General features: G+C 42.1%; 1 protein-coding gene and 1 long non-coding RNA gene across 18 annotated transcripts in view; one reads left to right on the forward strand and one right to left on the reverse strand.

Moving 5' to 3' along the window:
* The window catches only part of SH3RF2 (SH3 domain containing ring finger 2), a 132318-nt gene that overhangs the window by 70296 nt on the left and 34767 nt on the right, over positions 1–27255 (forward strand). For all 16 annotated transcript variants that reach the window (XR_007406334.1, XR_007406336.1, XR_007406337.1 and 13 more), the window contains one exon: positions 1218–1541. Coding sequence is in view for 6 of the 16 variants with exons in the window: in XM_025448147.3 (XP_025303932.1) it covers positions 1218–1541 (324 nt within the window). In the remaining 10 variants the exon portion in view is untranslated. The remainder of the gene's footprint in view (positions 1–1217; positions 1542–27255) is intronic.
* Positions 1–27255, reverse strand: part of LOC112660574 (uncharacterized) — a 51108-nt gene that overhangs the window by 17112 nt on the left and 6741 nt on the right. For both annotated transcript variants that reach the window (XR_007406363.1, XR_003137082.3), the window contains exon 3: positions 1040–1241. This is a non-coding gene — a long non-coding RNA (uncharacterized LOC112660574). The remainder of the gene's footprint in view (positions 1–1039; positions 1242–27255) is intronic.

The raw sequence follows: 27255 nt of genomic DNA on the forward strand, positions 1-27255 counted from the left end.
TATCTGATATTTTCTTGTTTTGTCGTCTATTTACTGGTGGTGCCATTTTTAAATCACCCCTTCTGGGCCACAGCTCTCTCATCTTTAAAGACAACGTAATAATGCTACTTCCCCTTCTTGATTTTCTTGTTCACCATACCACAAGCTTCTTAAGGTAAGAACTTCCTCCTCTTTAAGATTTTCTACATTGGCTATTTTAATCATCTGCGCATTGTCATAAAAAGTTCTTAAATGGGCAAATTCCCTTTTACCTCTATAGTTGCATCTCTACATTAGAATGAGATATGTGGCTTTAGGGGGCAACTTTGTCAGCGTATTTCAGCCTTCTGAAGGAATTGAACTCAAACTATAGCACAGTTAGTGGTTGTGCTAAAGCTAGAACTAGATTGCAAGAGCTGGTTTTTACATTTTTCAGAAATTCTGCTAGCTAGTTGTAAACCACTAGTAGATATTTATATCATAGAAATTAGTAAACTCTACAAAACAAGGCTTGCTCTTTCTTTTCTATTCGTTTTCTTTTCCTCCCCTTTTATTATTTTCCTGATTAACGAGCATATCACAGATTAAGAGATACAGAACAAGAAATAATGGTGGGGAGATGAAAGTGTTTAAAGGAAGTAGTAAAAGATGGTCTTAACATAAAGATTCAAAGTTCCAAATGGATTCACATTCTAGCACAGATGATTATCAAATGTATAAACCAGAGCAGCTTCATGTGCACATGATTCCACAAATACTCACTGAGCACCCACTGTGGGATAGGGCAGAGATGGACCTGTGTGAGCTCTCTGCCCTCGGGTGGCCACCAGTCCACTGGAAGGAAGGAAGGGAAATGAACAGTGTGGTGTGTAAAGTGCCACAGTGGGCGAACACAGGGGCTGCAGCCCACCCAGTGGCATTCAGGCGTGGCTAGAGGAGGAAAAGGGTGGGAGAGTGCCCAGGAAAAGTGGATGAAGGAAGAATGCTCCCAATCAGGGAAGAGTATCATAGTTTATTTTCACCCCTGCTGACCTCAGTAAAGAATAAGAGCAGTACCTACTTTGCAAGAGAGTTGTCAGAGTGTATTGATACAGTGAAGTAACTGGGAAGTACTGATAAAAGATGGAAGTTGACCAAAGATGACAGTAACATCTGAACTGGCTTCAGACCAGCCTGAGTAGGACTTCGCTGCTCACACTAAGGGAGACTGACTTCTCATGGATCTTCTGTGTTTTCAGCCAAACCTCACTGCAAGACACCTCCTAGAGAAGAACAAAGGCCGGCAGTCAGCCCGCACAAAGACCCTGTCCCTGGTGCCCTCATCCTCCCGAGGCAAAGCAAACAACACGCCCACCCTCCGCAGGGGCCCTGGATCCAGGAGGAAGGGACCTGGGCAGTTCTCCATCACAACAGCCTTGAACACTCTCAACAGAATGGTTCATTCTCCCTCTGGGCGCCATATGGTAGAGATCAGCACTCCGGTGCTCATCAGCTCCAGCAACCCTTCTGTGATCACCCAGCACATGGAGAAAACAGATATTCCTCCCAGCTCTGTGGGACAGGTAGGAAACAAACCCTTGGGATAAGGCACCTTGGGATTAGGCAGGTGACACACACCATGTCACAAGCAACAGTGGATATTGAGTACCTGCTGAGCAGCCATAATGCATTAATAGTGTATATTCTGTGTCAGAACTATAGACACATGATCTCATGTTGTCCTTGAAACAGCCTCTTGAGTTAGGTGGTGTTACTGTTACCCCCATTTTACAAGTAAGAAAACTGAGGCTAAGAGGAGTCACTGGGGATCCTCACAGATATTTTGCTTTCCCATGCTAAAAGCCATGATGTGATTCCTGTCTCTTAAAGTACTCCCTCCAAATAAGGGCATCCATTTTCCAGAGAAGGTTTTGGCACTGAAATTCACTGTTCCATCCTGTGGCGATGTCTTAGGCATCACATGGAAAGGAAGGAAAAGAGAAGTATGGGTTAAATGTGGGTTACTAGGTGTTTTCAGAACTGGCTACATAATCTGCAGGGCCCAGTGAAAAGTGAAAATGCAGGTCCCTTGCTCAGAAATGGTTAAGAATTTCTATACAGCAACAGCAGAGCATTAAACCAAGGGAAGAGCCCTTCTAAACACAGAGCCCCTGTGACTGCATATGTCACACACCTATGAAGCCAACCCTGCGTGTTTTTATATGTATTATCTAGTAAGATAATACATGTAAAGTGCTTAGCACAATGCCTGGCACATACTAAACATCCAATAAGCATTAGCTCTTAGTATTATTATTATTAAGCCAGAACACTGAATTGCCAACTGAAGGGAGATAAAGCAAGCGGCGATTGTGGCAATCCAGAAGCAGAAGTACTTCTAACAGCATGTGGCTATTTAGGTTGAAGGGTACTTTGAAAGATGAAGGACTGGAGGTATGAGGCAAAGTAATTAAGAATAACTGCGTGTTGGGGATTCTGCTGAAAACACTCTTTAGAACCATGCAGGTGGCAACTTGAAAGGACAAACTTCAGCTTGCACTGATGTATTTTTTTGAAGCTGTAAATCTTGTTTTAAAACATGAATCTCTACCTTGGGATTAAAGGACTTAATTGGACTCTAATCCCTTTTTAACAAGACAAGGAGGAGGAGAAAGTCAAGGGCTTCTCAAAGACCTGTGTACTGGTCTAAAATGAAAACAATCACCGTCTACGACATTTTATATCTTGCACCACTGTCTGGATCTCTAAGAGGCTGGCAGCTCGTGTACTTCAGCCCACCATCTGCACTACATACACGAACGTGGGCACACACACACACACACACACACACACACACACAAATACATTTTTCCCTCCACATCCTCCCTCCTTACATAAAAACCCATAAATTTCTCTTCCTACACACACATTCCAAATGCTTTTTTACAAGTACGTACACGCTTTGTACCCAGTTCTCCCTCCAACACACATACACACACACACACACACACACACAATATACACCCTCTAAAATGAGGGGCCTAGTGACTCAAAATTAAGCCAAAGACTAACTGAATTTTTCTGAAGCCATTTTTTATATAGAGAGATAGATATGTAAAGTACAGCCTACACTCAGTAGTTATAAGCAAACTCACTCAGCTGTAAGTTGGTTTCCCCAGAGATTTAGCCAAGAGTCACTTTTCATGTGCCTTTTTAATTCTTCTTTCCAGTCATTTACCTCATCTACAGAAAGGCTGAACCAAAGTGGGGAATCCTAGTAGGATTTAAAATAAATAGTATCCCCCAAAGAAAGTTTTAATAAAAAAAATAAAATAAAATAGTGTTACTTCCTAGTTTTCACAGATGGTGAGAATTCTGAAGTATGACATTTGCATATCTTATTCCCAGGAAACCTATGCACAGTACTGATAGCCTTTCTCAATTCAGATGACAGTGGATTATAAGTATTTCTACATGTTTGCCCAGATATTGTCAAAAACACTCTTAAAATGCTTCACTTATAAGCTACATCTAAAGATGGGTAAAAAATTGAACAAATGATAAGTTCTTTTGCTTCCTTTTTTCTCTAACATCCTGGAGAGCTGAGTTTGGGTCTAGTTTTTCAAGCTGCCTTTACCTTCCCCATCGCACCACCCTAGTTCCTAGCAGGCACCCCATAAATCAAGGAATCAAGACTTCTGACTTAAACATCTGGGAAGATGGTGGTGACAAATACTCAGACAGGAAAGACTGGAAGAGGAATAGTTTCCCGTAGAAAGCTCACAGGTCAGTGTAACTCTTTGAACCAATAAACATCTTTTGGGTGCTTACAATATACTAGCAACCATAGTTAGTATTGGGGATTCAACTACCAAAGCAAGAAGAACAGCAATAATAATCCTGAATACTTACTGAGACTAGTATGATTGATGGATAGAGAAATAGACAGATAGATAGGATAATATCCTCTGATAGCAAAGTCTTTATTTGCTGCTGGTCTCCTAAGTCCCACCCTCTATCCTAAAAGATAGTAAGACTCTTTGTAGAGGAGGTGTTATCACCACTTTACAGCAAGGTAATTAAGGTCTCACCAAAAATAGTATGGTCATAGTTCATGTAAATAGTAAACAGTGAGAGTCTGGATTAACCCTAGAACTGTGTGATATTAGAACATACACTTTTGTCACTGCACTATGTCTTCAACAGAGGCCTCATCAGGCAACACTGTTATGATGTCAATGTGGTTCATCTTGGGTGTCTATAGCCTCCCTTCTCTCAGACGCTTCACCAGACTCCTATTAGACTTCCAGGCCCTACAGCATTGTTTTCCCCACCCACTCCATTCCTCAACAAACAATTGCCCTAAGTCTTTTACGCTGAAAGATTGTCATTTGCTATCACACTTTGTTCCTTTATGAATTATCAGCTGTGTCCAACCATTACATACACTGCCGAAGATACTATGAGTAAGCTCTTACTATCAAGGAACTCCCAATCTAGCAAGGACACAAAAATGAATGACTAACTTTAGTGGAGTTAAGACTTCTAACATGAGATGAGGCCCTGCTGACACCCACACTAGCTTTAGCAGTACAAAGACTCAGAATTTAACAACACAGAGCTATAGACTGAGAATGCTGTTCCCTTTCCGATTTTCCCCAACCCTCTTGATGATACTAAGAAGGTCCCAGTTTGGTTCTGACTCTTGCTAATAATCTGCCTCTGGAAGGAGGAAAGAGCAGGGCCTGAGGGTCAGGGCTTGAGGCAAGCTGTTGCCCATCTCTGAACTGAATAACACTGAACATTTTTTCATGTAGTCTGATGGGTTATCTTCCATATGGTAAGTAATACAGTTTTATGTTCACAGAAGTATATGAAAAGAGAGGCCAAAGCAAGGAATTTTGTTTTCCTGTTGTTGGTGTTGTGTCTTCCCACCTGTGGGAAACCACCTGACATTTGGCTACAATGTCAGGAAATGACCTCAAGGATAAACGTTGCACTAAATACAACTGTACTTAGAAAACAATTCAGGATTAGACCCGAGGAGGCTGAGGAGGCTCCCTGGGAAAGGGTGATGGAGGAGGATAAGTAGGAGGATTGGAACCCATGGAGTTGGCCTTCAGGCTTCAGAGTCCTGAAGATGATCCCTAGGTCTGCACTGAGAAGGGATGCCTTAAAAGGAGAAAATCAACAGCATGGGACACAAGTTAGAATGAAGTCCTTCAGCAGTGGAAGTCACAAGTGCCCACTCTAGAGATTCTAAAATTCACTTATTCATGACACAGAGCCTACTTGTCCCATTTCTCCCACACTCACAGAACAATGAAGTGTTCTTGTTTTCTCTAACAGCAGACTTCCTAAGAGGTTCTGGTCCCTCAGTATACCCCTGACTTCCTCCTCTCTCACACACCCCCCCCACCAGTCCCCCTTCCTGCAGCCTGCCCTTCCTCCTGTATCACAGATCCAGGTTAGTGGGATTGCTGGACACCTAGAAAAAAGCCTGTCACCATTCCAGAGATTTTTCTTTCCCTCACCTCTTACATTCAGTTAGTCAGCAAGCTCATTTTGCCACCTAGTTATATAGCTTCTGTCCATTCCATCTCAATGCCTTAGTTTGGGTCCTCATTTCTTGCCTAGACCATTGCTTCAGCCTCCTTCCTGTTCTCCCAGAGCTCAGGCTCAATCACCACCCTCACCCTGTCTGCCCCTTCACTCCCACCCATTCTTCTAATCATGGCCTCTATCACAATTTCTTGAAAACCCAGATCCATTCAGCTGCTTCTCTTGCCCAGACTGGTTGCCTGCAGTCCACAGAAGAAGTCATACCTGCTGCTTAATGAGCAGCCACTAAAAGCCAGAAACTATAACAATTTGCAAACCTACAGACTATCCTCACAACTGTTAAGAGTATGCACTGCTATGCCCATTTTACCAAACAGGAAAACTTGGGGACAGAAAGATAGGCAACTTGCCCAAGGTCTCAAAGTGAGAAACAGACCCAGGATTTGAGGGGAGACCTGTGCTCTCTCCCCTAAATAAATGAAGGCATTCTAGGCCCTCCATGATCTGGCTACAGTCCCCCTCCCAGCACTCCGAGATCCCCCATATGAACGGCACACACACACACACGAAAATGTATGCATGTGTGTGCACATATACACACAAGAGTGTGCACACACACAAAAGTTGCAGTGATCTCCCTGACCTTATTAAGCACAGTATGTATACACTAGGCCACTCTGCTGTGGGTCCTTGTGCCCGGCATAGTATCAGTGTTATTATGGGCGATGAACAAATGTTTGTTGAATAAATTAAAGGCTGTTTCTCCTGGAATTTATTTTTGGTGCATTCACCTGTCACAATCCTATCCACACCCCAGAGGCCTATACGCATACCATTTCTTCGAGGAACTTCTTGCCGGTTCTCCCTGGCAGAATTAGTATCTCCCGCTGTGTTCACAGCATATTGTTTATACATTCTTCTTTGCACTATCCATACTGCGCGCCTATCTTTCACCATGCTCATTGAGACTGGATACTTCTTAAGGGCAGGGATGGTGTTTTGTTCATTTATGTTACTGTTGACTTCCCAAAAACCACAGTAAAGGTTTGTAATAACATAATTTGCCTCGAGAATTAAAAACAGAGTCAAAGACCTCTGACTTTTAAAAATAATTACCAAACCTGATCCCTTCTTCTGTTTACCCAGAAAACAAAAGAGATAAGATGGTGGAAAATGGCAGTTCCCTAAGTCAGGGTAGGAATGTGATTAACTCCTGCATGCCTCCTCTGCCCCCACCCCCACCCCCCCCGCCACGCCCCAGGATAATAATGACAACTCCAAGCATCTTTCCTGGGCTCCTGGGAAGATGAGCTGTCACAGACCTTGGGGAATTCTGAAGTCTTGTAAGTCTTTCCTTTCAATCCTATATTTGAAACACTGAATAAAGTAACTTTTAGGAGCTTGAACTACTAGTCCAGATCCTCTCCCTTTCTCTCTTTCATGGGAGTTTCTCAGCCCGACTGCCATGAGAGATGGCAATATTTAGATAATTTCTTTCCTTTGGACACAGTCTCAATGCTAGTTTATGCTTAGGATTCTAGCTAACTCTCCTTTTCTAAGGTAATTTACAGAAATATATTTAGCCTATTCTTATAGTCTTATGTTAATACCGCCTAAGATAAAATTTTCTATCTTTCCACTTTTCACTCAATAAATCCCTATTCATAAATGAATTTATCAGAGCACTCTTGAACTGGCTGGGGTGGTCCCAAACAGTTGTGGCTAGAAAAATAGAAAGCCACCATTGAGTGGGTACATATCTGCTCAAACTGTTTTGTTCCATGTCATCTTACCTGCCCCAAAGTATCTTCTGTGGAGCCTAATAGGTGCTTGAAATTTGTTTGGTAAGTTTTCAAGAGTGTACCCCTGGCCAGAGACAGCCCCTTGAACTGTTCTCATAAATTATCAGTAATACCTGAACAGGAGTTCCCTGATGGACATCCAACAGTAAGAAAAGACACAAGGTAGAACCACAGGAACTCCACTGCCCTCTGCTCAGCCAGTTCCCCCCGGGGAAAAAACTATCACAAGCCACCTAGAGAAGCAGTGTTTTGTCCAGGAGAAACCCCTATGGTCTTGGACCCAGCCACCTCTTCCTCATCTCAGTGAGGAAACTTAGGGTGAGTCAGTAGCCACTCTGTGCCTTAGGATTCCATCAGAACAGGAGTAACCTCTACCTCAAAAGATTGTTGGGAAATCAGAGTAGGCAAAGTGGCTATAAAGTGCTTGGCTAGCACTTTGATTATTGTTTTTGTTATTAAATATTTTAGCAGTCAAAATTTCATAGACATCAGTTGCTAGATTTCTCGTCGATCACTATGTTGTACATGTCTTTGAACTTTTTATAATGGAAAATTTTAAACATATGCAAAAGCAGAAAGAAGAGTATAATGGACCCTCATGTACACAACACCAAGTCTCAACAATTATACACTCATAGGCCAGTCTGACTTCAGTTAGAGCCCCAGCCCTGAACCTGCTCCCCAACTGGGTTCTTTGGAAGCAAACCTCAGGCATCCTATCATTCCATCCACACGTATCTCAATACCTCTTTACCAGTTTTAGTATTTTTTTCTAAGAGTTGAACATCACCATAATACCATTCTCACACATTAGAAAGTCGGAAGCAATTTCTTTTTTTAATTTAAATTCAATTAATTAACATATAGTGTATTATTAGTTTTGGAGGTAGAGTTCAGTGATTCATCAGTCTTATATAATATCAGTGCTCATTACATCAGTGTGGGCGGTGATTTCTTAAAAACATTAGTCAGCCACTGTTCAAATGTCCATATTAGCCTTCTAAATGTTTTTTTTTACAGTTGATTTGTTTAAATGGCATCCAGATGATGGATTGGAAACACTTTGCATTGGGTTGATATGTCTCTTAGATTTCTTTTATTCCACAAACTCCTCTTTCCTTGTTTGGTCCTTAGCCATGCATAGGTAGCCTGGCTACCTAGAAGCCAGGTAGTTTGTCTTGTTGGATTTTTGCATTCTGAGTATTGCCAGTTGCATATTTGCAGCATTGTTTAACACATTCCTCTCTATTCTGTGCTTTCTGTACACTGGTATTTAGGTCTGCAGACTTAATCAGCTTCAGGCTTGACTTTCCAAGAATACCTCATAGATAATGCTAAGTACTTTTTTTTTTTTTGGTTTTTGTCTTGTTTGTTTAAGTGCACAATTCATTGGCTTTTAATATATTTATAGCATTGTACATCTGTTACCATAACTTAAAATATTTCCTTATTCCAAAAAGAAAGCCCACACCTCTTAGCCATCACCCCTAAACCCCCCATTTCCCTCCACCCCCCAACTCAGCCCTAGGCAATTCCCATTTACTTTCTGTATCTATATACTTGCCTATTATACTCATATAAGCAGAATCACAGAGTATTTGGTCCTTGGGGGCTTGCTTCTTTCACTTAGCATTGTGTTTCAAAGTTCATCCATGGTAGTAGGTGTCAGTACTTCTTTTTTCATAGTTGATAATATTCCATTGTGTAGAATATTATGTGGATATACTACATTTTGTTTATCCAACTATCAGTTGATGGACATCTGGGTTTTTTTCTTTGACTTTTTAGTATTATAAATAATCCTGCTGTGAACATTTGTGTACAGGTTTTTGTGTGGGCAAGTGTTTTCACATGGTTATATAACTAGGAATGGAATTGCTAGATCATATGGTAACTTTATGTCTAGCTGAGGAACTGCCAACTATTTTCCCAAGTGATTGCACTATTGTACATTCTCACCAACAGTTTATGAGGGTTCCAATTTCTCCACATCTTCACCAACACTTGTTTTACTATCTGTCTTTTTTATTATAGCCGTCTTAATGGGTATGAAGTGGTATCCACTGTGGTTTTGATTTGCATTTCCTTAATGGCTAAGCGTCTGTTCATGTGTTTATTGAATATGCAAATTCTTTAGAGAACTGTCTATTCATATCCTTTGCTATATTTTTTAATTGGGTCATTTATCTTATTACTGAGTTTTAAAATTCTGTACATATGTACATATATGCAAGGTGCATGTCTCTTATCAGACATGTGACTTGCAAAATTTTTTACTATTCTGTAATTGCCTTTTCATGTTCTTGGTGGAGTCCTTTGAAGTACAAAAGTTTTAATTACAGATAATGTCCGGTTTATCTGTTCTTTCCCTCATTGCTTACATATGTAAGAATCCATTGCATAGTCCAATTTCACCAAATTTACCCTACAATTTCATCTAAGACTTTTCTAGTTTTACATTTAGGTATATGAATTTGGAGTTAATTTTTGTGTATGATGTGAGGTCAGGGTCCAGATTTTACATGTAAAAGAATGTCTCTCATTTTGCATTGATTCAGATTCATGTGTTGTCAGCCTTCTCTGCCCATTATAAGGTTCCCCATCAGCATTTCACCTAATGGTTTAAGGTGCTGTTCATGAACATTCATTTGAGGTTGCAAATAGTGACTTTCCAAATCTATCATTCTTCCTAAATTATTTTTAAGCTGTAGTTCTTCTACAAGACTGACTACTACTTTCTAAGGGCTGATTATGTGTAACATGCTGTACTGTCATACCTACTTTATTTCACAGTGATTTCCAAACCTGTATATCATAGGTGCTCAGCATATGTTGAGCAATCCAAAATTCATGCCTCAACCGCTATATCCCTTCTGTCTCTGTTTCTCTCTCTCTCTCTCTCTCTCTCTCTCTCTCTCTCTTCCTTGTTTGTTCCTGGGCGTTTCCCTAGCTCAAAGATAGGACTCATTTCTCACCACCTTCTCACTTGGCATGTTTGCCATCACTGAACTGCTGCTACCCTTTTTCCACTGGCCGCTGCCAGCCAGGCTAATCTCCCCCTGCCTGCCTGTGTCAGTCTTCTTGTTTATATCCTTATCACTGCCCTCAGGCCAGCCTCAGCATCCTGGTCTCTTCAGCCATTTGCTCATCCTCCCACTCCTCCTAAGGTCTGGTTCCCACCCTGGGCTAAGACTAGGAGAAAAAGCCTAGGTTTTCTTCAGCCTGGAAAAGAAAGGATAAATTTGAGAGTGAGTGTTGATTTTATTTTACCAAACTTGAGTTTATATACTGGCTTTATACTCCCGGGTCCAGAAGAGGAACAGAACATAAATCAGAGCATGAGGGATTTCATGAGTTCCAAGAAGTCTCTACCATCACAAAGGTTGTGAGAAAATGAATACTGAAAATGCTGAAGGAGCCTATGGAAACTATTACTGTTGGGCTTTGATTTGGGTTTTTATTTTTCCCTACAGAGGAAGGCAGTTTAATATAAATAAAGAAGGCTTTGAGTTAGGCAAAGCTTCATGCCATATTTTGCCATGTAATTCGTAAGGGACATCGAACTGAGTACCTTACCCCATTGAGCCTTAGTGTCCTCATCTGCAAAATGGGTAGAGGCTTTCATGAAGAGTCATTGGGGCTACCTATGGCCATTGCTATCACCTTCTTTCCTCCAAGCAGAGCTCTTAGAACATATCATCATTTGTGTCACTGAGGAGAACCCCTGACTTAAAGAGGCAAGTGAAACATCTTCGAAAATCTAGATGTCCTTTTGAGCTGAATGTCCTAAGGTATATTTTTCACAACTACTGGCAGACATGAGGATGATCTTGTCTCATACATAAGAAAACTGGCAGGAAAATGTACTTCTATGACAGATTCAAGGTCTTCCAAAAAAACTTGTCATTGCAATTTAAGACAGAATTAGGAGTCCTTATATAATTTAATGTCTCATCTTTGGGTCCTATAGTCCCAAGTGGTGATAGCCATTATTAGCACTGGACTTGCCATCACAGACCCAGGTAGGCCAAAGAGAATCTGATCTGAGCTCCCACCACTTAGCTGCATGGCCTTGGGTGAGGCATCTTTGCCTCTCCAGATCCTAATTTTCTCGTTTTCTAGGTGGAATGATGAAACTGATCTTTGGCAGTTTAATTTGTTAACAGAAAGCCAGATAACACCATGAAAACCTGTTCCTATTATTTAGTGAATGATGGTCATCATTGTGATCCCTCCTTGTGCTCAAGCACACCATCACACAAGAGACCTGCTTCCTTTCTGCCTACCGCAAAGATACAGTAGGTGTCAGGGAGAGTTCTCTGAGGCAAAGAGCTTTCCAGTAATGTTTCTCAGCACAGGCTCTCGAATGAGAAAATGTGGGCTTTGGGGACCACCAGATCCAGGATGAAACTCTCACTCTGCCTCTCACTGAGCAGTATAACATTAGGCAAGTTACATAATCTCTCTGGGCCTCAACTGTTCATCTGTGAAATGGAACTAATTTTTTTTTAACTTCATAAGATTGCTATGAGGATAAAACAAGGCAGTACATGTATGTGAGATACTGGCCAGGTTTGACAGTGGCAAATAGCTCAATAAATGTTCACTCTGTTATTAATGCCAGGTCATGTCAGGAAGCTGTAACCATCCTCCATCCCCAGGCCTTGCTGAGAATGACATTCATGAGCCACACTCATCAGAGGATGATCTGTTGGAGCCTGCCTCGCAGTGCAGAGGCTTCCAAGAGCTCCTTTGCTCCCCTGATAAACAGTGACCATTTCAGAAGGAAGGGAGCAACTTTTGGCTTATATCTAGAAGACCCCTGGGGCAACTGTACTTGCTCAGTTCAGATCTTCAGCTATAATCTCCAGGGGAACCCTCGGGAAGGAAACCAGGAATGGCTCCAGGAAGAAAGGCTTTGGACAAGAGAGACCAAGGTGGAGATTGAGGCAGAGCTGTCTGTCCACCATCTTCAGCTTTTTTTGTGAGCCCATCTTCACCTTGAGTAGTTGCCCAATCTGCTCACAGCCCATCAGTAAAGCAGCCAACAAAGAATTTCTGGGTGCCTCCCATGGGCCAGGCACAGGTAATGATCCCTATTCTTGGGTCATGGTCCCTATTCTTACAAACCTGCAGGCTAGCAGGGAAGACCAATAAGAAACCAGGTATTATACATACTTGATTACGAGACTGTGAGTGTGTGAAGTGCTGTGAGTTAAGGATGGGAAATGATGGGAATTTGTGAGGGAGGACCCACCTCGTCTGGGAGGTCAGAGAAGCCTCCCTGATGAAGTGATCTTCAGGTGGAGACTGAAGGAGGACAGAGACAGCCAGGTTAAAAACAAACAGGTGAAGCAGGGTGCCCACTGGCTCAGCCAGCAGAGCTTGTAACTTTTGATCTTGGGGTCACAGTGGGCACGGAGCTTGCTGGAAAACAAACAGGCAATGCAAGGTCCCACCAGCTTCTCTCCTCAGCCCCAGCAGCCCAGTTCCCTTTCTCCTGAAGTCAGGGCAGCAGATGCCAACACTTGGTGCGCGGCCACACCTGCGCTCCTTGGCTCCCCACCACGCCCAAGCTTCCTGAGGTCCTCTGCGGAGAAGTCTCTCTGGTTTCTGGTGACCAAAGCAGGTTCAGTAATTAAACCCACTATTCGGCTTGCTTCCTTGATTCAGCATTTCTCCAACAAGAAGTTAAACTTGACATCATCACTTTGCCCAATTAATCCTGGCAGGTGAGGCACTCAGGAGGCCCAACCCTGCCCAGGTGAAAGAGGGAGCAGCCCAGCTTGCACTTCAGACATTTTGAACACAAACTCCTTAGCTCTGGGAGCCAGAAGCAGGGGTAATAGATAGCCAAGGTCAGTGGGCCCGCAACACATGTGCTTGCATGCTCCCTCGTGCTTTCTCCCCCTCATAGAATCAGCAAAATCGAATAGGAGGGCAAGAGAAAGAGAGGCTGCAGGGCAACAGACACAAGGAGGGCAGTAGAGAGGAAGATGTGGGGCATTGGTATCCCCCTTAATGGCACAGAGACCTTGGCTGTGTGGCTCAACATTGCAGAGCCTCAGTTTCTTCATCTTAAAGCCGTAAAACAAATAGCACCTTTCACATAGGTCTGTCAGAACACTGAGTGAGATGTTCACAGACAAGATTTCTTGGCCTCAGTGCTGTTGGCACTTCAGGCCAGATAATTCTTTGTCGTGGGATTGACCTGTGCACTGTCAGGTGTTGAGCAGCGTCCCTGGTCTCTCCCCGCTAGATGCCGGCAGCACCCACCACTCAGTTGTGACTATAAAAAATGTCTCCAGCCATTGTCAAATGTTCCCCGGGATTGAAATCAGCCCCGGGTGGCAACAAGTGAGGTAAAGGACAGTCACAGGGCCTGGCATATAGTCAACGCAGAGTAGATGGCAGCTAACATCAGGCATGTGCAAGGCAAAGGCCCTTTCTGCGTAGCCACAGCAGACCCTTCTTTCTAAACACATGCGAAGAATATAAGGGCCTTGGAGAAATCTGGAACTTTCCAAACGTGGGATGGGTAGGCTTGCCAGTGCCATCACTGGAATGTACAAACAGAGATTAAAGCAGAGATTAGTGTGTCCCTGGCCAGAGAAATTGAAGGGATCTGTATGTTGAGTAGATTGTGGGAAAAGATCGCCTTTATACTCTGCTCAACTTAACAGGAAAGAAGCTAATTTTATGGTGTGGGTAGCAGATGCCAGACCCAGAGCCAGGGTGTTACATACATCTTGGCTGCTGAGAATTGTGAATAGATGTTATTTCCACCTTAGATGGAAGAACTGAGACTCAGAGAAGCTAAATACCTAATTCAGAGTTATCAGCAATTACATTTTAGGGTTGGGTCAGAATCTGGGTCTGACTCTCTTCCAAACACATGCTCTTTCCCCACCCAAGCGGCAAGAGTGGGGCTTCTCACATGCTGACTTCATTTAGGGATGATTCTGGGGCAGGAACAGGCTCAGTTTGGAAGAAGGATGGAATTGATTAGCAATGTCTGGTATGGACCCAGGAATAGGAAGTGTGTCATGAGTTTGCCACTCATGTACAGGCCTATAATCCAAGATTCAGTGATTCTACATCATCTTCTGTGGCATTATCTGAAGACTACACCAGGCAAGGGGCACATCTGGGTTTATTCAGCAAGTAAGCAACTGCACTATATCCTTTCCTCAAAGCATGAACTGAAAAATAGGTCTTCATATGTAAGGATTTCTGTGGAAGAGACATGCTCTTAGATGATTCCCATGGAAAAGCAAAATATGCACCCCTGTCACGACACTTTGGTAATGCTTCATGAATTTTACTTTTGATGTGGAACAGTGCTCTCAAAAAAGAAAAGAAAGGAGAAACTTTTTTTTATAAATTTATTTTTTATTGGTGTTCAATTTACCAACATATAGAATAACACCCAGTGCTCATCCCGTCAAGTGCCCACCTCAGTGCCCGTCACCCAGTCACCCCCACCTCCCACCCACCTCCCCTTCCACCACCCCTAGTTCATTTCCCAGAGTTAGGAGTCTTTCATGTTCTGTCTCCCTTTCTGATATTTCCCACTCATTTTTCCTCCTTTCCAAGAAAGGGGAAACTTAAATGAAATAGGCCACTTTCTTTTAGAGAAAAAAAACAATGTTCATTATATTTTAAAACATGACTTTGGGAGACACAATATCCATCCTTCATCTTCTCTTCCCACTCCAAAACAAGCAAGGCCTGGTGGAAAATTGCACAACTAGATACATAATAAAACCTGCTTACATATGCAGAGAATATTGTAAACACCAGTTTGTCTGTTTCCAGACACTTCAGCTAGGGAAGATGTGCTTTCTCACGGCTGGGTCTGGGGCAACCCTGAGGACACAGAGGGCAGAGTCGGAAACGTGAACAAATCATCCCCACCAGCTAGGCTCAGATCTGGCTACCTAACTGAGCTCTTAAGGCCTTTCCCTACCACCTCTGACTTCACCTGAGCTGGCACAGATTATAGAAGGCTCACTACCTTGGTGGCCCTGTTCACAAGCATGGCGTGCCTGCCACATGTCAGGCATTCGTTCATTAAAGATTTACTGAGTACCTCTTATGCACCAAGTCCTGGGCAAACACTGGGAGGCAAACCCTATACCTGTGAGCTAGCACATACTGGGTCAGGGAGAGAGTTCATTGTTTCAGACATTCTCCTGTGTCAGTTTCAAGTACATACAACATTGACAAGGTCAGAGCATGCCTATCCTTTATTTTCAAAGTCCCATTCCTTATGCCTGGAATCAAGTGCTCTCTGGGCTCTCATCTCTCTGCATAAGGAGAGAACGCGGCCATGGGGAGAAGGACTATCCACCCCACACTGTTTGCACCACCTGGCATCTATCCATTGTTCATTCATTTCTTTGAGCTAAAATGAGATCAGCAAACTGCAGCCCATAGTCCAAATACGGCCCATAGCCTGGTTTTGTATGGCCTATAATCTAAGAATGGTATTTACAGTTTTATTTTTTTGGTACGATTTCATTTTTTTAAGTAATCTCTGGATCTATACTGGAACTGGAACCCACAACCCCAAGACCAAGAGTTGAATGCTCCACCAACTGAACTAGACAGGCACCCCAGTATTTATAGTTTTAAATGGAGGGAAATCAAAAGAAGACCATTCCATGACATGTGAAAATTATATGAAATTCTATTTTCAATGTCCCAAAATAAAGTTTTGCGGGCACACAGCCATTCTCTTTATGCTTTGTACTGTGGCAGCACTGAGTAGTTGTGACAGAGACCCACAAAGCCTAAAGTATTTACTACCTGACCCTTTAAAGAGAAAGTTTACTGACCCTTAGGCTAAAACATTGCTCCCTCTCTCCTCCTCTAAAATGCAAATACCCACTGGTCTAGCAATTTCTGAGGTCCTTTGTGAGACCATGTATATCTGGTCCCTTCCACCAGTTCAGGGAAGAAGGACAACTGGGTGCCTGAGAGGGCACCACCTGAACCCCCACAATAATTGATCTATGCCTCCAGGTGCACATTCGTCATTTCACACCTTGTTTTGGAATTTATCTAAAAGCTGCCTTACTGCCAATAACTCTGTAAGGACAGGGTAACTGGTGCCCTCTGACCCCTCCAGGGCTAAGCCCAATTGAGCTGGACACAAGGGATGTTTGGTAAATGTTAGTAGGATGTGTTAAGTGAGGAAGTGGGTAAAACCCAGCGAATGTATGTGTACCAATGTGTATGAGTCAATAAATGTAAACAAGAGACTGGATAAATATATGAGTAAAGCTTGAGGAGCTAGATGAAAGAAGACATAAATGACTGAGGGAATTTTTGTAAAAGTGAGAGATTGAACAAAAAAATAAGAATATGAGCGAATGTAGGAAGGAGAGATCTATGAGTGAGCAAGTGAGTGCAGGCTATGGGGTCTGTACAGATGCCATATAATGAGGACACAGGGTATCACTGCCACGTTCTGCTGATCACGTCATTTTGCCTTGCTTGCTCATGCCTTGCCAGCCATGGGATTTTGAACTTAATTGATGGCTTCTCTTACTGAGGGTGTGCCCATGCTTTAGTGCTTTAGCATCTGGGGCTTCTGTCAAGACAAAAACACTTGCACCCTTGGGCTGGAAGCCAGACAGCCATGCCTATGAGACTGTGGCCTCCCTCCCATATATGGACAAAATATGCCTTCAGTTAATGCATCCTCAGCCCCATCTCTTCTCTGTGCTACAGGTGAATAGGACCGATCCCAAAGGTATAATTCCAAGTGCAAAGGATGGGCAATGTGTTGGTTTGGGGTGAATTTCATGTCTGAGGTCATCCTAACCAGGTAGGAAAATGTGGAATTAAAAGCACCCTATCTAATACACGTCCCTGCAGTTACTTTGTTTCCTCTAGAATGCAGACTTTGTTTTCTTCTTTTTGTTTTGTGTGTTTTTGTTGTTTTGCCTGCTTCCTCAGTAGAATATAAACTCCATGAGGACAGAGAGAGGCACACAGAAATCCCAATAGATATTTCTTGAAAATGAGTGAAACACTGTCTGGAAAACAAGTATACCAACCACTTCAACCAGATACCAAGACATGATTTCATCTGCCAGTGGTGGGCCTGACCTAACTCTCACCAACTACCAACTGGCACATGTGACCTTCAGCATACCATTTCCCCTCTCTGAGGCTCAGGGGATTAAATGAGATTATCTTCAGGGTCCCTTCCAGCTCCCACATGTTAGGATTCTAAAGCCAAGGGGAAGGGCCTTTGGAATTTTCAAGACTCACATAATTGGCATGAACCTGAGTCCCCCGGCCACAGCACTTAAAAGAAAAAAAAAAAAAAAGAGTTTGGTTATTACATAAGGGACAGCCATTTTATCCAGTCTGTGATGGGGTAAAGTGACACTGAGTGTGGTGACATCTTTGTTTTGGCCAGTGGCCACCTGAGCATGTGTGACTATCCCAATGTGGTCAATTCTCTCCCGCAGAGCCACAGCCCAGCCTGGCATCCTACTGCCTGTGCCTCATGAAAGCCATACAAGTATGCCATAAAACCTCTGTCACTGGGAAATCTCTTTTTAATTGTCTTTACAGAGTCCCCAGAAACCACAGAAACCCTTCCTGGCTCAGCCTGAAAAATGAGGTACAGAGAGCAGAAGAGGGCTTGTCTGAAGGTTCCAGCCCCCACTGACTCCTGCACCCTGAGAACCCTTCTGCCTTTCCTGCCAGCCAGTCACTTGGTCCAACCTCCAAAATGCACACACTGCTTTGCATAACTGAAGGGAGCTCTGAGAGGGCCAGCTCTCAAGTCAGGATTTTTACGTTTTTTTTTTTTTAAGTTTATTTATTTAAGCAATCTCTGTGCCCAACATGGGGCTCAAACTCACAACCTCAAGATTAAAAATTGCATGCTCTTCCATCTGAGCCAGCCAGGCACCCCTAAAGTCAGGACTTTTAGGTATGAATCCCAGCTTAGCCAACTTGCTGGCTCTGTGGCCTTGGGAAAATTACTTTAATATGTTTTTGCCTTGACATTCTCATCTATAAACTGGGAATGGTGATGCTAATAATAGAATTTAACCTTTTGGTGTATTGTGAGGATTATATGAGATAACAGAGTACTTAGGAACAGGGGGCTCCTAGCAAGCATTCTGTACATACTAGCTCTTGTAGTTGTGTGATTTCCAAAATCTGTTTAGGTATCCCCCCATTTTATCTCAGTGAGATTATACACCCCTTGAGGGCAGGGATTGTGCCTTCTTTTCGACCTCATGCTCACATTGCCACACCTAGCAATCAGAACACTTAGAACAACTTGAGAGGAAGGCATCACACATTCCCAAATCTTTGCTCTCCAAATGTAAATGAGGATCTGCCAGTCAAAATCCACTGGCATGGCACATAGCCTTCTTTTGAGAGAAATGACACCCCCCTTTTGTGGAAAACCATTGTTGGGAGAAGAAGCTGAGTTAGGGAACCTCTAGAGAAGATAAAGAACAAGAAGGAAAACTTCTCCCAAAAATATACCTTAATAGTTTGTTGTTAGCAAATTTTAACACCAATAGAAGAGAGAACTGGGAAAAGGATAGTTTCTTCACAGCTGCCCCAGAGGGTTTAGACACTGACTTTCTTTACTGGGTGCTGGGGTATCATTCTAAAGACTAAAGATGCAAATAATCCTTTTACAGTTGCTCTAAGGAGGGTCCAAAATTAGGGATCCAGTCCTAAATGCAAGTGCATGTCTTTATCCCTTTTTAGCAGGTATCATGACACCTGGAAAGGCTTTACTTTCTGTTTCCTTCAAGTGCAGTGCATGAACCTGGAAGGTGAGATGCATCAATTATATAAACAGCCTAGGGCCCTGGGCATATATGGTTTACTCAGTGAAAGGGGAAGACTGCAGAGTGCTCACTGGAAGGGTATTCAGCCTCTTTAGAACCAAGGCTGGGCTCTCAGGGCAGGGATGGTGGTCTGTGGTGGCAGCCAATCAAAACTATTTAAATCTAATTTGAGACAGAAGAGGGCAAGCTTCCCCTGAATCACAAAGACAACAAGCATGCTATCCAGAAATGGGCTTTAAGCACTGGCTTGGGAAATGTCACGTGTCCTTTTCACTCATTGTAGATCCCTGAGCCTGCCTTTAGAAAGGACTTTGCAGCCACATCCCATCAATCCCATGAGAAGGAAAAATTGTTAAGTGACCAACCACATCAGAGGGTTTAGCCTCTGTCCAGGGTGTTTTCCCAAGTGTCTCCTATGATAGCGATACAGAAGAGAAAAGCAGACTTGCCACCAAAAAAGGTATTAGCCTATGAGAGCTCGAGATCCTACAGTTCCTAAGATCATAAATCCTTCATTTATTGAGAGTACTTACTCAAAGAGAGCAAAGACAACTGAATTGATAATGTGGTGGGGCAGTGAACAATTTTTTTTTCTCTTTTTAAAAATGTCTACTGAGGGCGCTTGGGTGGTTCACTTGTTTAAGCCTCCAACTCTTAGTTTCGGCTCAGGTCATGATGACAGGGTCATAAGATTGAGCCCCATATATGGCTTCACACTCAGTGAGGAGTGTGCTTGAGATTCTCTCTCTGTCTCCCTCGGCCCCTATCCCCCACTCACAAGCTCACTCTCTCTCAAATAAATAGGTATTTTTAAAAAAAAATTTTAAACAAAAATGTCCATTGTGGTTGCAGTGATTCCTCTGAGAATTTAAAAATATTAATAGACAACAAACACATGGAAAGAAGTTAACATTCTGAAAATGCCAAATGAATTTGACATTGTCAAATGATTTCTGGACTCACTAAATTCTTTAGAAGGGGTTTTTAAAAATTAATTCTTAGTCCTACTTCAATTTGCCTTTCCAGCTATCTCCCCCAGGGTCAGACCCATAAAAATTGCCAAATCTGTAGAGAAAAAGCTGTCAAACTCACCTAAACCAGATAAAGGAATCTAGGAGCAGGCAGGTTCAATAGCTTGCCCAGGGTTACTCTGTGAAAGAGTAACAATGTGGGGAGCCATACCTGGGAAAATCTGAACGCAGACTCCGAGTTCCTCCTGATTATGCTACTTCATCTTCTGACTGCTTTTAGTCTGCTACTGTCCCCATCCAGATCTCCTCGTGGGTCCATTTTTCCTTAGCTCAGGAAAGAACTGTCAGCCCAAATATCTCCACCATAGAAAACTGATCTCTAAGGACCACATGTAGTCTATCAGAAGCAAGTAGAATAGGGAACCCTGGGTGGTTCAGCGGTTTAACGCCTGCCTTTGGCCCAGGGCACGATCCTGGAGACCCGGGATTGAATCCCACGTCGGGCTCCCGGTGCATGGAGCCTGCTTCTCCCTCTGCCTATGTCTCTGCCTCTGTGTGTGTGTGTGTGTGTGTGTGTGTGTGTGTGTGTGTGTGTGTGGCTATCATAAATAAAGAAAATTTAAAAAAAAAAAAGAAGCAAGTAGAATATTTCTAAATATTTAGAGACTTAGGCTTCTTTGGGATGCTTTTGTCTGGCAACTGTGAGGTCGGGAGCCTGGTGTGGGACAGATTGAAGATTTCTCATACAGTCTGCACTATCCTGGTGCGCACTGGCCTTTGTTACCAATCCTCAAGACATAGCCTGGCGCTCGATACTTAGTAAATGCATGACAAGCATCTTCTGTGAATAAACGCCATGAGAAGACCACAGCAAATTTAAGAGGAGCTTTGCTTGTTTAAATTTTTATGTCCTTTAATGAAGCCCAGTGAGAGGATTTAATTATAATTATTGCCATGCAGTTACTTCTCAAATAGACTGTTATGACTAGGAGGGCAAAGGTTATAATTAAGGTTTGGGTATACCCTGCCTTTGAACAAGCCCTAATAGTGTGCACCCCATCAGACTCAGCTTTGGTACTAAAACCTGCCTGCAAGGTTTCTTGAGGTAGAGGATGGAAGGGAGAGTGGCAGGGCTGGGGGTCACAGTGCCCAACCAAAGGACTCAGTTTAAAGAAGATTTTTTGTCTTTGTGGTTTAAGGGACAAGTTCATTTTCATCTTTGTCCCAGGAACCCAATGCAGAACACAGCTACAGAGAGATGCTAGACCTTATCCTTCTCTGGAAGCCTTAGGTTGAGATAGGCCAATCCAGTGTCAGGAAAGAGACTCCTGAATTCCTGTCCCCCACACACAGTCAATACACCCATCACCAAGTCATCCTCAATGGGAATGTGGACTGTTGTGGCTGGCTCTTGTGTCCTAGAGAATGAATATTTCCTTCTAAAATCCAGTCCGAGTGAGAAAGTCCTGTTGCCATCATCTTCTCACAAATCTGCCCTGTATGTCTCCCATCTCATCAGAGTTACATTGTGTGGAGTACTTTGCAGGCATGGTCTGATTGGATTCTCACAAAAATTCTATGAGGTAACTACAACTAACTTTGCCCCCTTTTAGTGATGAAGAAACAATGACTCAGAGGAATTAAGTCTAAGCTTCACACAGCCAAAATTTGAACTTATTTCAGACAGCCCAAGTTCATTCTCTTAGCCATGGCTGCATAGCATCTCATGGAGTTACAGAAATCCACATAGTCAGTGACTGTCTTATAGAGTTATTCTTGACTAAAGGAGTGGGACTCTGAAGACTGACTCTAAGGACTTGAACTCACATTATGGGGATCCATATTGGCTGGGATTGCCAAACTTCTACACAGATATTCCAAGCACCACCTTTTTTTCCCAAAAGAAGCCAGCAGGTGGAGCCCTGGGTGGCGCAGCAGTTTGGCGCCTGCCTTTGGCCCAGGGCGCGATCCTGGAGACCCGGGATCGAATCCCACGTCCGGCTCCCAGTGCATGGAGCCTGCTTCTCCCTCTGTCTGTGTCTCTACCTCTCTCTCTCTCTCTCTCTGTGACTATCATAAATAAATAAAGAAAAAAATATTTAAAAAAAAAAACAAAAGAAGCCAGCGGAAGAATAATTAATAAGGAATTTATCTTTCAGCAAACAGGATTTATGAAAAACATTTTACATCTGATAAACAGCCATTGGCAACCCTTTAGAATAATATTATAACCATTAAAGAAATTTACAATCTTCCCACAAAGAGGGAAGGTGGCTCAGTCAGTTAAGCATCCAACTCGTGGTTTCAGCTCAGGTCTCAGGGTCTGGGGTCAAGCCCCACATCAGGCTCCACACCCAGCAAAGAATCTGCCTAAGATTCTCCATCTCTCTCCCTCTGTTCCTCCATCCCAGTGCATGTACTTGTGCTTGCACTCATCTCTCTCATAAATAAATAAACAAACCTTTTTATCTTCCCACAAAGAAAACCCAGATCCCAACAGGTTGACAGATGAATCCTTTCAGTCTTTATAAACTTTTCCAAAGAAAAGAAGAAGAGAAGACATCCCTCAACTTATTTCATGAGGCTAAGATATCCTTAATATCAAAACCAGAAAACCACAATATGAGAAAGGAAAATTTAAACTCTACTTTGCTCTTAAACATAGATGCAAAACCTTCAAGCATATATTAGCAAACCAAACCCAGGAATTTATGAAAATGGAATACATCATGATTAAAGTAGGTTTTTCCCAAGATTGAAAGGTTGGTTTAACCTTCAAAAATTAATTGATGTAATTTATCACATTAACAGATTAAAGGGGGAAAATCATGTGACCTTTTCTATAGCTATAGAAAAAAATGTTTGAAGAAATTCTACGTCCATTCATTATACATATATTTTTAAAATCTCAGCAAACTAGGAATAAAAGGGAACTTCCCTAACATGATAAATGGAATTTATAAAAATCTACAGCAAACATCCTACCTAATGGTTCAGTCTTAAAGGCATTCCTCTTTAGCATATGAAAAAGAACAGAATGAATGCCTAGTATGCTCCTCCTCAACACTGTCCCTCCCAGAGTACCTGGCCAGTATAGTAAGGCAAGAAAAAGAAGTAAAAGGTTAAGTATTTGAAAAGAAGAAACATAGCTATCATTCATTATTTGTGGACGATATTGTTGTCCATATAGAGAACTCAGAAAAATCGGAGAAAAAAAATGTATTAAGAATCAATATGACTTTAGCAAGGGTTCTGGTTAAAGATCAATACAAGAAAGTTCATTACATTTCTGTACTCTTAAAAAAAATAGAAAATATTTTCTTAAAAGGATACCATTTACAAAGCAACTACATTTTTCAAATCTCTAGGAATAAATCCAACAAAAGACATGCAAGCCGTTTTTGGAAACAATTTATAATACTCCATTGAAAGACATTAGACCTAAAATAAATGAAGAATTTTGCCATGGTCTTGAATAGGAAGACTCCATAATCTTAAAGATGATTTACCTCAAATTTATCTATAAATTCAAATCCCAGTAGGTTGTTTGGAACTCAAAAGGTGATTCTAAAATTCTAATGGAAGGCAAGATAATAGCCAAGGTATTTCTAAAGAAGATGGAATTTAAAAAAAAAAAAAAAAGAAGAAGATGAAATTTGGTTGGGGTGAGGACCTACCCTATCAGATACCAAATTTTAGTTCAAAGCTGTAGTAATTAAAATGGCACGGCTTTAGCATAGGTATTCTATTAAACCAATGGAACATACTGGAGAGCCCAGAAATAGACATAGCATGGAGACTTGATTTATGGGAGAGCAGGCTTTGCAGATCAGAAGGGAAGAATGAACTATGGCATTGGGCTAATTGGGTATCCATGTGGAAAAATATGAAATTGGATTCCTCCCTTGTCAAAAATCAATTCCAGGTGGATTAAAGACTTAAATATGAAAGGCAAAACTATAAAACTTTTAGAAGACTATAAAGAAATACATCTTTATGACCTTGGGATAAAAAAATCATATTCAAGATTTTTTAAAGTATAAACCACAAGAAAATATATTGTAAATTTGACTATAGGGGATCCCTGGGTGGCTCAGCGGTTTCACACCTGCCTTTGGCCCAGGGTGCAATCCTGGAGTCCCGCGACGGGCTCCCAGCATGGAGCCTGCTTCTCCCTCTGCCTGTGTCTCTGCCTCTCTCTCTGTGTATGTGTCTATCATAAATAAATAAAAATAAATCTTTAAAAAAATAAATAAATTTGACTATATTAAAAATCAGAACTTTATCAGAAAACACTACAGAGTAAAAATAGAAGCTACAAAGAATTCATATCCAAAATATTAGAATTCCATAACTTAAGAAAATAATAAATAACCCAACAGAGGAGAGAAAATAGACAAAGGACATGAACAGGCATTTCATACAAGGCGTAAGAATGGCCCATACACATTTGAAAAGAAACTCAAGCCCATTAGTACTCAGAGAAATTAATTTGAAACCACAATGAGCTATCATTTCACACCCACCATAGACAGGTATTAAAAAGCTAGGCATTACCACATGCTGGCAAGATTATGAGGTAACAGGAATTGCCTTTTGCTACTGGTGGAAGTGTAAATTTACAAGTGTAAATTGTTACAGCCACACTGGGAAACAATTTGTTATTACCTAATAAAACTGAGCAGGCTCATACCCTATGGCCCATCAATACTACTTGTCGATATGTATCATGGAGAAGCTCTTGCTCGGGGCGGGGGAGCACAAGGGACATATACAAGAATGCTCATAGCAACATCGTTCATAACAGCCTCAAACTGAACATCGCCCAGATGACACATAAATGATAGAATGGTTAAATGGTGGTATATGCATGCAGTGAAATACACACCGGCAGTGAAAATCCACCACAAAAACTTATTATTGAGCCAAAGATGCAGCTCACAGAAGAATATGCTCAACACAAATCCCATTCACACCGTATTCAAAAACAGAAAATTTAAACAACATGTTGTTTAGGGATGTATGCCATGATGGTAAAACTACATAGAGAAGCACGAGAATGATGAACATCCGTTTCAGCACTGTAGTTACAAGGAGAGGGGCAGAGACCTGATTATGGAGGAATATGCAGGAGGCCTCTCAGTACAGTATTCAATTTCTATTTTTATTGTTTTTTTTACGTTGGGTGGTATGTATACAGGTGTTAGTTTTATTATTCTTCTTTTGGTGATACATAAAATTATATACACCTATTTGTATGTGTTATATATTTATCATTTAAAATTTCCATAACAAAGGAAAATAGCAGAGCAGAAATGGGGATTGGGGTTCTGCAAAGATGAGGGGAGACAGAAAGTGAGTGTGACCTGCTCAGGGATCTGGGAAAATAGACCCAAGGCTGATGGAGGTGAAGAAGTGAGAGGGAATATAAGAAGGTGAAGCAGGAGGCAGATCACAGGGAATATTCAAAGCTTTGATGACTACCTAGGAGACATAAACTCAGTAGTCTTTACAGATACTTTGCTGACCTATCTGGGTACTTGAGAAGATTTTTTTTTTTTTTTTTTTGAGATAGACCTAAAGGGACCTGCTGCCAACTCATAAATGAGTTCTCTTTCTCAGTGTTTTTACTCACGGGGCAAATAAACAGCACTGGGTGGCCTCTCCTTGCTCATCAGGCTGAGCTGGCTCTGACATAGACTGAGATGGGAAGGACGGAGAACAGTGTGGCAGAAAGAGCCCTGACTGTTGAGACCTTGCTTCTGCCAGATAAGGAACAAAAATAAAAAATAACAGTATTCTTCCAGCCTTCGGATCTATTCCACATTACACAGGGCGCTGGACAGGATGGTAGTCATCGTGAGTATAATATATCCATGAGCATAAAAACAGAATGCTGAATTTGGAAGGATGATTTTTTTCTAGGATGCACCAACCTGCCTCATATATAGGACCCCTTTAGACATATTGAAATATGGAAATGGTAACTGTTGGGGCACCTGGGTGGTGCAGTTTGTTAAGCATCCAACTCTTCATTTCAGCTCAGGTCATGATCTCAGGGTTGTTAGATCGAGCCCTGTGTTGGGCTCCATGCTCACTGCAGAGTTTGCTTGAGATCCTCTCCCTCTCTTGCTCATCTATGCACTTTCTCTCTCTCAAATAAATAAATCTTTTAAAAAATGTTAACCTTGGTGTCCTACAGAAAGGGCTCTGAATATAGGGTTCTTGCTTCCAGTGGCCACCTGACCACCATTTGCCAGCCACCTCCACAAAATCATGTAAACTTTTTATCTCAGTTTCCTCATTGGTAAAATCGGGAAGAATGACCATGAGGATGGTATAGAAGTTAGCACTGAAATTATAGGGTGTGAGAGTGAGATACCTCTCGAAGCTCAAGGCAAGCCTCCCCTGGCGGCACCCAGAGCACCTCCACCCCAGAACCCCTCATGCTCATAGAATTATGGATTTAACTGCCTTGTTCACTATGTTAACCCCAGTGCTAGGACCAAACAAGGTCCACGCATTGCAATCGCTGACTCTTAATCAGACTAAAAGACTCTTAATCTTTACAGGGGAATGAGCTTTTAACTTTATAAAGTTTGATAGTCGACTCCAGATTATCGATAATGGTGAGCACTATCATACAATACCTATTTTTCTGTCTCTAAAATGCAGCTCTTCTCCTAAACCTGAGTGAACACTGTAGGTTCGAGGCCCTTGTTAGCTCCTGGGAATACCAAGATGCAGAAGCACCAGGGGCTCCCGAGGAGTTCACACTCCTCATGCCCACTAAGTTGCCAAAAGGCATGAGCCCTGGAGGAAATAGCTGAGTGCCACAGTATGGGTTGAGGGGGACAACAAACTTACATTTTGGAGAGTTGGGGAACATTATCCTCCAGAAAGATGGGGTTGCTTCTTCCCATCCCCCACAACATTCTTAGGTCCTGCTTTCAGTTCAAACCTTGCAGGCTATTGCATAAAAGGAGGTAGATGCTCCACCCACCCCTTCTCTACCTTGTGCAGCAGCTAATCTCGTTCTAGATCTAAATAAGTAGTACTTATTGAGCTTTTACAATGTGCTCAATAATTTGCATGGATTACTCTAGTTAATCCTCATAACAA

The sequence above is a fragment of the Canis lupus genome, chromosome 2 (genome assembly GCF_003254725.2).
Source record: "Canis lupus dingo isolate Sandy chromosome 2, ASM325472v2, whole genome shotgun sequence".
NCBI lineage: Eukaryota > Metazoa > Chordata > Mammalia > Carnivora > Canidae > Canis > Canis lupus.